The following is a 14887-nucleotide window of genomic DNA, read 5'->3' on the forward strand; positions in this document are numbered from 1 at the left end:
AACTACTACTACTACTACTAACTACTAGTACTATAATACAACTACTACTACTACTACTACTAGTACTACTAATACAACTACCACTACTACTACTATTACTACTACTAATACAACTACTACTACTACAACTACCACTACTACCACTACTACTACTACTATGACTAGTACTACTACTACAACTACTACTACTACTAATAATAATAATAATAATACAACTACTACTACTAATACAACTACCATTACTACCACTACTAATACAACAACTACTACTACTACTACTACTACTAATACAACAAGTACTACTTCTACTAGTACTACTAATACAACAACAGCTACTGCTACTACTAATACAACTACTACTACTAATAATAATAATAATAATAGGTTTGTATGTCACATTTCCACACATACACAAATGAACTCAAAAGTAAAAATACTGGTGGTTCTACGGCGAGCATCAGAGTCAAGTTTTTTTTTTTTGGGGGGGGGGGGGGGTTGTTTGTTGTTGTTGTTGTTTTTTGTCAAGGAGGGGCCATAACGTGGTTGGATACCCTGTGACCACCCCACCCACAACAAGAAATGTGAATCAGCTTAATCACGTTTTGCAACTGTGGAACACAAACACAGTTGTGTAGACATACGCTTTATTTTGAGCATGGGCTCCCCAGGTTGGCGAGTAGGCCATATGTCTTTATCTCATTTTTCTATTAAACACTTACAAAATTCAAAATATCTGCTAAATTCCACATTGCTGTGAAATGCGTAACGTCTGGTGCTGGATCTGTAGTCGTCGTGCTGTGTTCAGTCATGCATTGGTTGGTTCAAATGGACACGTTGGCACCGAGCTCTGGAAGACAAACTAGTGTTCACAGTTAGGGGCTTCCTGTATATTCATTCATTCTCTGAGGACTGCTCCTTACATTTAAGCCATGATACGAGGGAACATCTGAGAGCAAAGTAGAACTAAGAGTCTGCTGTCTTCTTGTCCTTACCTCGTTTTTTCTGTACCAGAGTTTTCTGTACCATTTTTATCACATTGAATCATTTTCATTTAGTTCAGTTTGTTTCAAGCACACCGATTTGTCTGCATGCCTACAGCATGTGCTGTGTTTTGATAGAAATGTCTTATTGGTTCTCATTGATATTTAACTCATGCAATGAGAGAAAATATAGAATACTGTCAACTACCAATTATTAGTGTGCAAATATTACCCATAGATTAAGGCCGTTTCTATATACGCATTTTAAAACATTATATGTACACACAGGAAAACAAATGCAAGTGCATTGAAGTGTGCTCTACTGTATGTGGGCACTAGAAAAAAATCTGTTTTGTTCTGCGGCCAGAGATATGTCTAAATCTTTTAGTCTTAACGCAGAGTTATATACTGAATTTCACTGAGACTGTACAACAGCTGGTGTGCACCACTCTCAGTAATGTTGCAAATGGTGCAAATTCGGGCAGGGGGCACAGAACAGATAGTGACAGCCTCCACAATCCATTTAAATGTTATCAGTGACGAAAATGAACCAACTTTACTGAAGTAATAATAGTACATTGTCCCTTTCATTTCATTTTGTTGAACCTGAATTCCCACTACGAATAAACTGAACACCGGTTCACTTGGACAAAGGCAGAGATCACAAATTTTTGGCAGACCAGGCTTCGGTTATTTGGTGTGCACTCGAGTACAGGTTGAGTGTCAAAAAAAAAACAACCTCAAAGTGTATAAGAAAAAGAAGAAAGCCATTATGGTGACATATACAGTACAGTGACATTTCTTTCTTCACATATACAGTACCAGATTGTTGAGGTAAGAGTACAGGGTCAGCTATGATACGATTTCTCTAGGCTTTGGTCTTCCGTCCACACCGAGACATCATTTTTGTCCGGCGAAAATTGAAAAAAATTTCAAAAACGCTCTCACAAGTGGATAAATTTGAAAACGCCGTTTTAGCTTTGTAGTGCCGACTGAGAAAACGGAGATATTCGAAAACAATGATGTATTTTTTTGTCACGTGACCCATTCAACTAAAAAAAAAAAAAAAACAAACCAAGATGGCGGATGTCGTTGTGCCTGCTATCCAGTTTCATAACACTGTTAAAGATTAATGTCACTTTGTACAACCTTCAGATTGCATTTTGTCAACACTCGCAGATGCTGTTCAGAAAGTAAATAAACCCCTGGCGTTACGTCTTTACGCGTGCGCAGTATAGGGATGTAGTCGTTTTCTGACGTTTTCGGATGCTTGAAAACGGCAGTGTAAACGGAGAGCGTTATAAAACGAAAACGCTGTTTTCAGATCTATCCGGATTAATACGGATGTATCCTGAGCCACCACAGCGTGCTAGGGTGGAGCTTTCGTTCTGGGCTTTACAGCTGAGCAGATGAGGGTTAAAGGCCTTGCTCAAGAGCCCGACAGACACAGCTTGGTCATCCCGGAGTTCGATCAGCCATAGAATTAGTAGTCCAGAGCCATAACCGCCACTCCCTTAAACACATATAACACAACTCGTATGTTTTATGTGGCCCGACGTGTATGAGGCAAGAAAATTATAGAAAATTTGGCTTTGTAACAGGGCTATTTCAAACATTATGTCATAATCACATACTTGACTTGGAAGGTCTCGGCATGTTTGCACACACGGACAACAAGGCATCCAGATGATTCTGACTGCCCCTGTGGTTAGGGGTGAAGGAGAACCTGTGCCACATGGAAGCCATGTTTATTTATATTATGCACTATTCGTCCTTAAACAAACTTCTTTAAATGAAAGAAAGAAAGAAAAAACCCACAAATGTTTTATTTTATTCAATAATTTAATTATCATAATACCCCCCAAACACACTCATTAATAAGTGTTTCCTTCACAGTTTATACGTTCTTCCTTTTGCACTGATACGTTATAATTTATCATAAAAATATGTTGAGTATTATAGCAGAAGTAGGTTATAAGAGTCTAATAAACAGTATTTGCATTGCTTTAACTGCTGATTGATCATGCATTCATCGACGAGACTAAAGTGCATCAACTTATTTTGCACTGCATTGGCAGGAGGTGATCTCAAATTCTTATTCATTTACTACATTCACTAGTTTGTACTCAGTATTCATTAAAAACGAATACTACGAGTAAAGTCTAAACTTAACTTAACACATGTTAAGGGTTTATATGTATAATCGAAATAGCTCCAGCATTGAATGACAGGAACAGAATGGCTCAAATTTACAGTATAGCTGACTGTTCTCCTGGCATATCAATGCAGGCTAGTGCACCAATAGTATTACTGTGGTTAGTACAGTACACCACAGTAAATATTGCCCTGAAAATGAGCGAGACTGTGCGTAATTCACTGCTCCTTACTGACCCCTAGTGCAACATTGGACTATTGCTTATGTTTTTACTATTGCCAGTGCAGGAATACTGTATATACTAGGATTGCCACCTTTTTAACGTGCCAAAACTGGACACCCCAATGCCGCAGCACACATTTTAGGTCAAAATTCCTTTACGCTCAGCCCTAATGTTTCTCCCAGCTATACTTTGTACTCGACCTTGCCATTATCAGCATTGGAATGCCGATTTCTGCTATGACAACTATCTCTTCCTTGGCCAATTTTGTGCTTACAAAAATTTAGACCGACAATGTTACTTGTTTCTCTCTTTATGGCTGGCTGTTGCTTTGAAAACAGGAATTATACTAAATGACAAAATTGGCGTAATATTTCCAGGATAGGTGGGAGTGGGAAATGATCAAACAAACTGACCAATAGGATTTTATTGATTGTTTTGAAAGCACTGGGGAAAAAAAACAAAACAAAACAAAACAAAAAAAACCCAAAACAACAACAAACAAATAACAGCTCAAACTGGACTGAATACGTGGCAACCCTAATATATACAGTAAATAGGTAACGCATTTCATTTAGTTTCTATATCAAAGCATATGTATGAGGTACAATATATTGTAAGACTATAATCATGCCCTATTATTACACTCGTGCAAACTGATGGGTTTTGTTCTGCAAATGGTCATTTCCTGATCCTGAAACACTCCTGAACTGCATATTGATCTAATACTGTTGGAAATTCATCCGAGAAGCCCTTCATGCTAAACCACTGTAGAAGAATTGGATTGAAACTATCACAAAACAGTGCAGGAACATGGCAGGACTTTGGGAGTTTAGGAGACTGGGTAAGAAGTGCAAAAATGAGGAGAATCCAACTGGATACTTGTAATGGTGTCAGGAAGAAGCAGAAGACAGGAATGTGGAGGTGCATGTGGGTGACACGGGTAAAGCCTGAAAGAAAACAGATTCAACATGAAAAAAAAAAAACAGATTCAACATGAATTTAGAAAGAAACTAAATAAATCAACATTTACTACGGTTAATACAAGACACGGACATTTTATAACATTTCAAAGTATATGTGCATGAAAAGCTTTACGAACAGTTTTTAATGAACTGTCTACATGTATTACACACTAACACCGGTCAGCTGCTACGATCCAAACCATGATATTAATTGCGTAATAATTTAAAGGACAGTATGCCAGTTTGACATGAGATTACTGGTGGCAGCTGTGAAAGTTAGTCTCGGCTTGTTGACAGCCAGCCAGTGGACTACATCAACGAACAGAGATGACTCCGGGTCACTCCTGACCTCTGATTTTCTTTCCCCCCTGTCTATCTGAAGCGGTCATTATGAAGCAGAGCAAACAGGCTGTCCTCAAAAAGCTCAGAAAACTGTTCATAAAACCAAGAATTCAGCAACATAGTATGAAACCCACCTCTGCTATTCTGCCACCTGCACTCCTGTGCAGTTATCTTTGCTTTCCGATGCTATCGCTAAATACTCCTCTCTGCATACACATACAAACAGAAGAGATCGCTTTCAGGTTAAAATATGAGATCACACTAAAGTGGCACAAGATATCAGATTTCATTTCCTCACGGTGATTATGAAATGTTTTCGGTTTTTCCTCTAAAACTGAGGAACTGAGGAATCTGATCCCGATCATTTCTACTGTAAAATAATCAATATGTGCGCACTCATAACAGACAAGGCAAAGGTGAAGAACACTGTAAAGCAAAGCAGAGGCCACCGTTTCCTAATATCGAGGTTGTTGCTTATATTATAGCCACTTACCAGAGTTTAAATATTCAGGTTTTGTATGTTTTGCTTATGAATATCTGAATGAAAACTCTTTATTATTGTGTTTAGCTAACTGGATTTACCTAATCTTAATCCTAATTTAATCCTGCTATTTCACAGGCTATCATTATATTATGAGATTATATAATAATAGCACAGGGGACATTAAAGTGCTCCGGAGGTCACAATCCCAAAAATACCACGGCCATCCTGCTAAGAGAGCAAAATTGGAGATGGCATTACTCTCTCCTCTGTCAGTCAGAGTGAAACTAGCCAATTACGGGCATCTGTGAGCTCGTGTATGCACAAGAGTGCAGTTAGCACTCTCCTCTGTGAGGTAGCATGAGCGGCATTTCGCAAACATGCTAATCATGTCTTGGATGAAGAACATGCTAGTCTTCACCCTCCCAGGTCGGTAGCCGTGTTGTGATAGGAGAGCTAGCTAGTGGGTTGGAATCGGCAAACGACCAAAGTAAAGTTAAGACATAGCATAAAAATTGGCCTAGCCTAAAAATGATTTATGTTTGTTGTCATGGATACATCCAAGCATCATTCACAGAAGCATTCATTTAGAATTATGATTAAATGTTTGGATGGAAGTGTCCAAGTTTAAGGATTTATTTAAGGATCAGAAACTGGTATCTTTCACGGTGCAAAAGATTATAATAATTATTAGAACACAACACGTCAGTACGTATATTGAAATATCAAGTGTTATAGTGCAGCACTGGCAGTGTTAGGGAATTTAGCCATCTAATGAGACAAGGTGAACATGGTACTGACGCGCTGACTCTGAGGGCCTCGTCACCGGCCGCAGCAATCTTTCTGTAGCAATAGATCATCTCCACCAACAGCCACAGCTGCAGCCCGATGATTGACACGTACATCATTACCTCCGAAACGATGGAGGCCGTCCCGCGCGTCGCTAAGGGAGAAAGACAGAGAAAGCGAGAGAGAATTACACTGCATGCTCCATGTAATTTGGAATAAGGAAGCGTAATCTCTGGGAACCTACTCTGTGATACTCTTTCGATATACCCCCCTACTATATGCTTTTAAATTCATACAACCTTGTCTAAAACTTTATCATCTCTAAAGCAGAACTAACTGCCTCGGCCTCTGTAAATACATTCAGCTAATTCCTGACCTAAGCTTTCAAATAATTACCAGTGAATATGAATGAATATATACACATATATATATATATATACATATACACACACACACATAGTATATATACACACACAGTAGGGGAAATAAGTATTGGGCGCATCAACATTTTTTTCAGTAAATATATTTCCAGTGAGACTATTCACATGAAATTTTTTCTTGTTTCTTGTGTGACACCTTGGTAACGAAAAGCCTTTTTATAGACCATCAGTTTACTGACCCAGCTGAAATTAATTTGCACAGATAGCGGGTATAATTACTTACGGATTTCAGCTGGTTCCTTGCCTTACTTTGCCTCAGAAAACTGTGAGTTGTTTATATTTCCGGATTTCTTGAGTTAATATTGAAAAATTACACGTCCAATACTTATTTCCCCCTACTATATGTATGTGTATATGCCCAAGTTTCCAACTTGTTAGCCTTCCAGCATGGTGGAGGAAAGAACAGCTTCGGTGGTCAACGATAATCATTTATCCAATATACCTTTCATAATCATGAATTTGTATCTGTACTCCTAGACCAACCAGAAACCAGTGTAATGGACTAAAACTTTGGAATTGCAGCTGTTAAACTCATTTTATGGTGACATGGTGGCTACTATGGGAAGTTAACTTGCTTCCTACACTTTCAAAGAGGCCCAGTCATGTGCCAGTGCCAGACACTTTTTAGCACTATAACAACAGAGGACATTTCCATCGCTGTTGGTAAAATGGACAGTCTGTATGTATACCATCCACCCACCAATTTTTACCTATATCTAAGCTAGTCTTTAGCTGTATCTAAGCTACCCATTGTGCGTGTGCTTTACATACAGTTCTTGCACACTGCTATAAACACTTTGGCATTGTTTGCAAAATCACAGAGTGTGTTTGACTGCAAAGGTGCTCAAAGGTGTTCAGTAGAATCAGAGTCTCCACGTATCAGTGCTGCATACGTCCACAATGATAAATCTTAACGAATGTTTCAGTCCCTCTTCATCAACTGATAACGGACTGCCAAAAAACGGTTTCCAGTCGGGATGTAAACGAATCTGAATTACGCGGAATGGATCGATAATGTATTTTAAACTGATACAAATATAGATCCAGATTTATTTATTTTTCACACCGGAGGTGTGCATCAGGTCTGGGATCCCACAGGACGCAACAAAAATAGTCGTAAGTGTGGGAGGTTTTACTTTCATGCGGGTGTGTGCGGTCAGATACGAAGCTTACAGGACAAACGGATACCACGTTCATTAACAAGAATGTATGGCATTCCCTCATTCATCCTTACAAATAGTGTCATGGTGGTTTAAATTAGGCTACTGCTTTATGTTTTGGGAAAAATAACCAACTAAATTCATTAAAATATCACAGGCAGTTACAAACAAAAAACAACAACTGCATGAACAAGGTAAAACAGTCCTGCACACATCGCTAGTTGAGACCAATTATGAGCTTGAATGATATAGCTGAGGTTTAGGATCCATCACACCATGCTGCCTATGCTGGTTTTTCTACCTCTGGGTTTTTCCCAGCGTTTCCCAGTGTTTCCTGGAGTACTGGAGCCACCCTCACATCATTTCTAAATCCAAATTCAAGTACGGATACGGATATTTGGAGCATTAAACAGATGCTGATAGAGAGATTCTGATAGTAGAAGTAAACAAACATTAGAAGCAAACAAAACATGAAACATGATCGCTTTACACCTTGGAGTATACACAGTTCCCTCTGAAAGTATTGGAACAGCAAGGCCAATTGTATTGTTTTCGCTATACAGTATATCGAAGACATTTGGGTTTGAGATCAAAAGATGAACATGAGACGACAGATCTTCTAGAATTTCAGCTTTCAGATGTGATAAACAACTTAAAACATGGCACCTTCATCTTTTGATCTCAAACTCAAATGTTGTCAATGTATAGCGAAAACAACAGAATTCAACAGAATGTTGCGCAACAACAAACAGAATACTTTCACAGAGGACTGTTCATGTAGGTCTCCATTATTAATGATACCCAGCAGCTGAATTTAAAGGGTTTTGGGATTTACACATATGCTATAGGGTTTATGTGAAAGTACTGTACCTTTGGCCACCACAGTGAGGTGCACCAACTTGGTGGCAGTAGTCTCGTACTCATAGGCCTCATACAAGAGGGTTCGGCGGAAGGAGCAGCGATACACTCCCGAATCGTTAAAGGTCACATTGTGGATGTAGATGGAGGCATCCTGCAGGTCATTTAACTTACTCCTACTGCCATTCCAGTCCACGCGGTCATTGAAGCGCTCTTCAATTACGAGGATCGCATCGTTACCATAGGTATAGATCTGTGTAAACAACGACATCTTAATGTCAGACACTTATTTACAGTGCTTAAAGGTGTAACAAAGCTTTGCGGTGTCAGCAGTATCGTTATTAAAGGCATGTCATTCACCATAATCTGTTTTTTTCCCCCTGTTCTATGTAATACAATGGTCACACGGTTCAGATTGATTTCGAACTACTTCCCAAGTATCATTTTGTACTCAGTGTATAAGCCATACAGTAATTACCACTTGTGGGGTCATCTATAATTGTCATTAATGAAATAGTGTTCATTTTCTGCAAAAGCTCTATGAAGAATTTGTGGTTTAAACCACAGAAATGTGAAATCTGATTGTTCAGTAAGGTGTTGATTAATTTTCTATAACCGCAACTCTGATAATAGTTCCAGCTGTAACGCAAATCAAATGTCTATATTAAAGCATCTGTTCTATTATGTTATCGATTCTGTCACTATTGGAGGCGGAGACAGATGCAAGCGCAGATTAGAGTTTTAATTGAAAACACAAACAACCACAAAACAGTAACTATAGGACTTGTGGCAAAGAATAAACATTAAACAAAGACCATAACCCCAGCAACAGAAGATAAAGGTAAGACAACCAGCAATGCAAACTGTGTCTATAAATACCGGTAAGTGCTCATTAACAAGAATGAAGTTCAGGTGCAGATGGTCATGTGACATGATGGTGTGGTGCAGTGGCTGCTGGGAACTGTAGTCCAGCTTTCCTTCTCTGCTATTACATGACCTGTTTCTATAGCACAGACTTGCACAAGGACTTGTATGATGCACACTGCATATAAAAGTCTAATAAATGGATTGTTGTGAAAATTGTTGTTATTTAATGAAGAAACCCTTATAATAGCTGATAGGGTGCATCTTTCTGTAAGGAGATGTTTATGGAAGGAGTCTCCGGTGTCAGCACTATGCGACAGGACAGAACAAATCTTATTAACTTTAAGAAAGAGAAAAACAGAGGCTGCTGTGTTAACTTAAAAGACCACTGAAACTAACTTGTTTTGCAGACATTCTACAACATTAAAAGTATCTACTAATGGAGAAACCATTACTAATGGATCTACTAATGGAGACTAATGGAGTATCTACTAATGGAGATGTGTCATTCATTAATAAATGAAAGCTGGAATGCATGACACCACCCTGTTCTTGATTATTTTCCTCAGCTTAGTTTAGTGTTTATGTATATTTTTTTTTGATATTCACACACATATTAAAAAAACAGATACACACAGATAACTCACATGTACAAACTCTTTCTCTCCCTTAGCCCTGAAGAACCAGTCGACGGTTACCCTGGCCTTCACCTCTCCTCTCATCTTGCAGGAAATGCAGCCCAGTTTAAAGCCTTGCCCTGCTACTGCCTCGGTGTCGGAGTCCACCTCTGCACATGCGCCGTTACACCGAGAGACTGGAGCACACACAGGGGAACATCGATAAGTATACCTTTCAAACAGAACCACACTTGTGCATTGATGCAGAAAATCACTGCAGTGCTACTGATTCAAACTTACACATTTGAAAAGAATATAGGACTGATCCCTAATGAATATTCATTATTAGGACTATCACTTGAGGCAGTACTTGTACACATACGGACAATAACCTAGTATACCACACTAGTTCTTTTGCTTTACATGCTTTCCTTCAATGTATATCATGCCGTTGTCACTGATTTGTACTTTTGCACATGGACAATAATTTGATTTAATTCACCAGTATTTCTGAGTTTTGACCATTTTCTAATGCACCTATACCTCAGCAAAAAAAAGGACACGTCCTCTCACATTCAACTGCTTTTATTTCCAGCAAATTCCTTAACATGTGTAAATATTTGCACAACTGAGACATAATCTGAAGACGTTTCACAGACGTTTGAAGAACAGAAATGGAATAATGAGTCCCTGAACAAAGGGGGGGGTCAATATTAAAAGTAACAGTCAGTATGTGGTGTCTCCTCCAGCTGCTTTAAGTACTACAGTGCATCTCATCCTCATGGACTGCACCAGATTGGTCAGTTCTTGCTGTGAGATGTTCCTCCACTCTTCCACCGAGGCGTTTACAAGTTCTCGATCACGTCTGAGGGGACACACGGTTACATGTAGTTTTCCACTGCGAGGACGATCAGCTGTCCTTCCTGTCTCCCTGTAGCACTGTCTTAGGCGTCTTACATTACAGACATTACAGTTTATTGCTCTGGACACATCTGCAGTCCTCAAGCCTCCCTGCAGCAGGTCTATGGCATGTTCACGCAGGAGAGCGGGAATCCTAGACATCTTTCTTCTGGTGTTTTTCAGAGTCAGTAGAAAGGTCTCTTTAGTGTCCGAACTTATTGTAACTGTGTCCTTAATCGCCTAGCGCCTGTAAACTGTTCGTGTCTTAAGGACTGTTCCACAGGTGCATGTGCAATAAATGTTTATGCTTCATCAAACAAGCGTGAAAAACATCGTTTAACCCCTTTCCAATAAAGATCTGTAAAGATTATTTTGATTGTTACAAAATGATCTTTAAAATTCAGTCTCCTGATGAAGGGACGTTTTTTTTTTTTTCTTTTTTTTTTTTGCTGAGTCTGTTTACTGCCCTAGATATCATACTGCTACCACTCATTTTATATTCTTGTCATAATGATACCGCTTAGGTCATTTAATACGAAACATAAATACAATTATACTCAGTATGCGGCCAAATAGTTAGTGGGGAGCTTGGGATGGATCGAAAGCGCCAGTCAATAACGAATTATGTTGAACAGTATTCAAGTTAGTAACATGAGCTTCACAATATCAGAGTACGTTATACCATATATACCATAAATTCTACCAAATACCATCAAGTTTAATCATTATTATGGTTGTGAATCTCTCATAACTGCGTCAAGAGTAAACATATCGGATTTGACCATTAGGCCAGTTTGGTTAAAACCCAGTCTTTAGCACCACTGATGGAAGACATGTTTTTAATTATGTCTACAAATTGAGTATGGTCCCACAGAACTGATAACAGGTCATTAAGCATATCATTGTGATATTATCAGAAATCATTGTGTCTATGGGTTTTACATGACAGTAAGCTTTTGATGTCATTGATGGAGATCATCTAGTGTCTGTTTGTACTGCTTTCTCATAAGGGGGAAGTATAGCAGAGAGCTACGAGCAATGGGGGCAAGTAACGATGCTTAGATAGGTGGATTTCTATAGTATGTATGAGGCCGTGTGTAGGAGATATAAAAGCACTACGTAGACATACTATAGATCACTGGTCACCAGCCTTGTTCCTGGAGATCTACCCCCCTGAAGACTTTAGCTCCAACCGCAATCGTGTCCACCTGACCATCTAAACATCGCCTTAGGCAGTTCTTCTTCAACTAAAACAGATGTGTTCGATTTTGGGTGGAGATGAAACCTGCAATCTCTTCAGGAACAGGGTTGGTGACCAGTGCTCTAGATGAACTTTTTGCTTTTATATCTTCTAGACACTGCTGTGAAAAAAATGTCAACTCACCCCAGAGAGCACAGAGCACACACAGGAACAGGAAATACCTGGCAGACATGCCTGGCAGGATGTGGAGTGCTGTCTGTACCATCCTTGATGCAGAGAGAGGGGTAGATGCTCAAGAGGAATCTGTCGTTTCTCTGTCTTCTCGTGCGTGTGGAAACTGGCGCCTTTGAGTCGTCTAAATTTTACATCAGCAGCACTGTAGTTTTAGAAGCGAGAAGGGATCCGGTCCTATTCAGACTCTTTCAAGCAGTTTGGCTAACAAATGCCTTTGTACCTTTATTCAATATACAAGATGACATCAAACAAACCAAGCATTCATGCTGTAAGAACATTTCTGTCTAAGACTTGATTAGGTTAGTCTGTGCAAGTCTAGTCAAGTTTACTTCATCAACGAAAATGTCATGGAGGGTAAACATTCACAGCAGCATGTAAAGCATTCAAGCTTCCTTCAAACCCACACACACACTCACACACACACATGCTCCATCCAAAGCGCTTAATTCTTTGGCTAAAAACCTTTTAAAATATATTTCCTCCAGTTTTATTGCAGATTTTCATAAGATAATAGAACTATAACCATGTGACCAGGTTGTAAGCAAGTGCAATACCTGAGTCTATCCACAATCCTGAGATGTATGGAAGGACCGTGTGCACATCTGTACACAAATATGCCTAATCACGAGAACGCACACACCTGTTTACAATCTTTCAGTGCAGTAAGTTTGTTACAAGGAACGTGTTACTGTAACATGGGAACATACGGATGATGTTACTGTGCTCAAAACAAGCAGTCTGCATTTAACGCATGTCGTTTTAGACCATCCTTCCCGGTTCACATGCACACACAGCTGTTCTGACGCATTTAATAACAATCATTACTGTTTTCCGACGCTGCTGTCCTCTCGGTGCCCTTCTGGCTTTTTGCTGTCCCTGTTTTTTATTATTATTTTTTATTTCTTAATCTTCTCCTTTCACCATTTTTGGCAAAAATAAATAAATAAATAAATAAATAAATGAATAAATGAATAAATAAATCTTCGCTGCCGGTTGCTCGCATCAAATGTTAAGTCGTTTTCTATGCTTAGCTGGGCGCATTAAAACCAAAACGACCTTCCTTTTATTCCCCCGAGGACTCCAGCACGAATACGTGTGTGTGTCGAAGGATGGAAAGGCTGTAACTGTAAACAAACAAAATCTTCAGATAAATCTCGCAGTTGTTCACTGCGCAGAAGCAAAGGACCGGCTGCTCTTAGCTTGCATTTGGTGCGCGGACTGATGATATGCACGCAATGAAGAAACCGTGCGTGTGTGTGTGCGTGTGTGTGTGTGTGTATCTCTCTCTCTCTGGATATATATGTAGCTCTGTGTGTGTGTGTGTGCGTGTGTGTATCTCTCTCTCTCTCTCTGTATATATATGTAGCTCTGTGTGTGTGTATCTCTTTCTCTCTCTATCTGTATGTATATATATTTATATACATATGTGTATCTCTCTCTCTGTATATGTATATGATATAGCTCTCTCTCTCTCTCTCTCATATATATATATATATATATATATATATATATATATATATATATACATATATATATATATATATATATATATATGTATCTCTCTCTGTATATGTATTTCTCTCTCTCTCTCTCTCTCTCTCTCTCTCTATATATATATATATATATATGTGTGTGTGTGTGTGTGTGTGTGTGTGTGTGTATCTCTCTCTCTGTATATGTATCTCTCTCTCTCTCTCTCTCTCTCTCTCTCTCTCTATATATATATATATATATATATATATATATATATGTGTGTGTGTGTGTGTGTGTGTGTGTTACAGTGTCCTCTGTCTAGGTCAGAAAGAAAATAAAATCACAAATGGCTGCCTGTATAGGTGCCCTAAGAGTGAATAGCTTTCACAGCATAAACAGTGCACTATGCTCACAGCAAGGAACAATTTGGGATTCGCCCTCTGTATCTGATGCACTGCGGTAAAAAGCCGGAAACGGAACGCGCGCGCACGCGTGGAGCGGCACGAGGGCGCTCGGGCTATTACATGAGGACTGAATTATTCATGACGTAACCGGATCTACTGTATATAGGCTGAGCGGAATATTGGCTATGTTGCAATGTGCCAGTTTTGTATACGTTTTGTGTGGGTGTTTTGAAATGAATTAGTTCTATTTACACTATATGGCCAGAAGTATGTGGACACCTGACCAGCACAGCTATATGTGCTTGTTGAATACATTCTAGATGATTAACATGTTAGAAAATTGTAAATTAGATAATCAATCCAATAAATAATAAAGAAGCACCGTGATTTTCTGATTTTATTACAGTCGTGGAAATCACAGCTCATGATTATCACAGTTATTATGCCTACAAATACGGTCCAATTTTAATAAAATGGATTCCATGGGGTTCGATCCTGAGCTCCGATTACTACCTATGTGGAGTTTCTCATGTTTTCGATGTGTTTGTGTGGGCTTCATCCAGGTTCTCTTGTTTCCTCCTACAGTCCAAAACCATGTCAGTAGCTGAGTTGGCTATGCTAAATTATTCCTTGGTGTGAGTGAGTGAGGATGTGTTTGTGTATGTGTGCGCATGGTGCCCTGCGATGGACTGGCATCCCATATGAGGTCTATTCTCCTGCCTTGAGCCCAATATATCAGGAATAGGCTCTGGATCCACCATGATGCTGACCAGAATAAAGCGGTTACTGAAGATGGATGGATGG

General features: G+C 39.2%; 1 protein-coding gene across 2 annotated transcripts; it reads right to left on the minus strand.

The window, feature by feature from the left end:
- Positions 1 to 2792: 2792 nt before the first annotated feature.
- On the minus strand, positions 2793 to 13677 carry scn1bb (sodium channel, voltage-gated, type I, beta b). Of its 2 annotated transcripts, none has more exons than XM_053642273.1 (7): positions 13032 to 13677; positions 12156 to 12348; positions 9902 to 10068; positions 8403 to 8643; positions 5945 to 6086; positions 4797 to 4868; positions 2793 to 4305 (listed from the first exon to the last, which is right to left on the minus strand). In XM_053642273.1, exons 2-6 carry the CDS (start codon positions 12235 to 12237, stop codon positions 4802 to 4804), a joined length of 699 nt encoding a protein of 232 aa, XP_053498248.1. In that variant the 5' UTR covers positions 12238 to 12348; positions 13032 to 13677; the 3' UTR covers positions 2793 to 4305; positions 4797 to 4801. The 2 variants fall into 2 exon arrangements, with proteins under 2 accessions (XP_053498248.1, XP_053498249.1); XM_053642274.1 differs by lacking the exon at positions 13032 to 13677 and adding an exon at positions 12761 to 13014.
- Positions 13678 to 14887: the final 1210 nt, after the last annotated feature.

Source organism: Ictalurus furcatus, chromosome 14 (genome assembly GCF_023375685.1).
Source record: "Ictalurus furcatus strain D&B chromosome 14, Billie_1.0, whole genome shotgun sequence".
Lineage (NCBI taxonomy): Eukaryota > Metazoa > Chordata > Actinopteri > Siluriformes > Ictaluridae > Ictalurus > Ictalurus furcatus.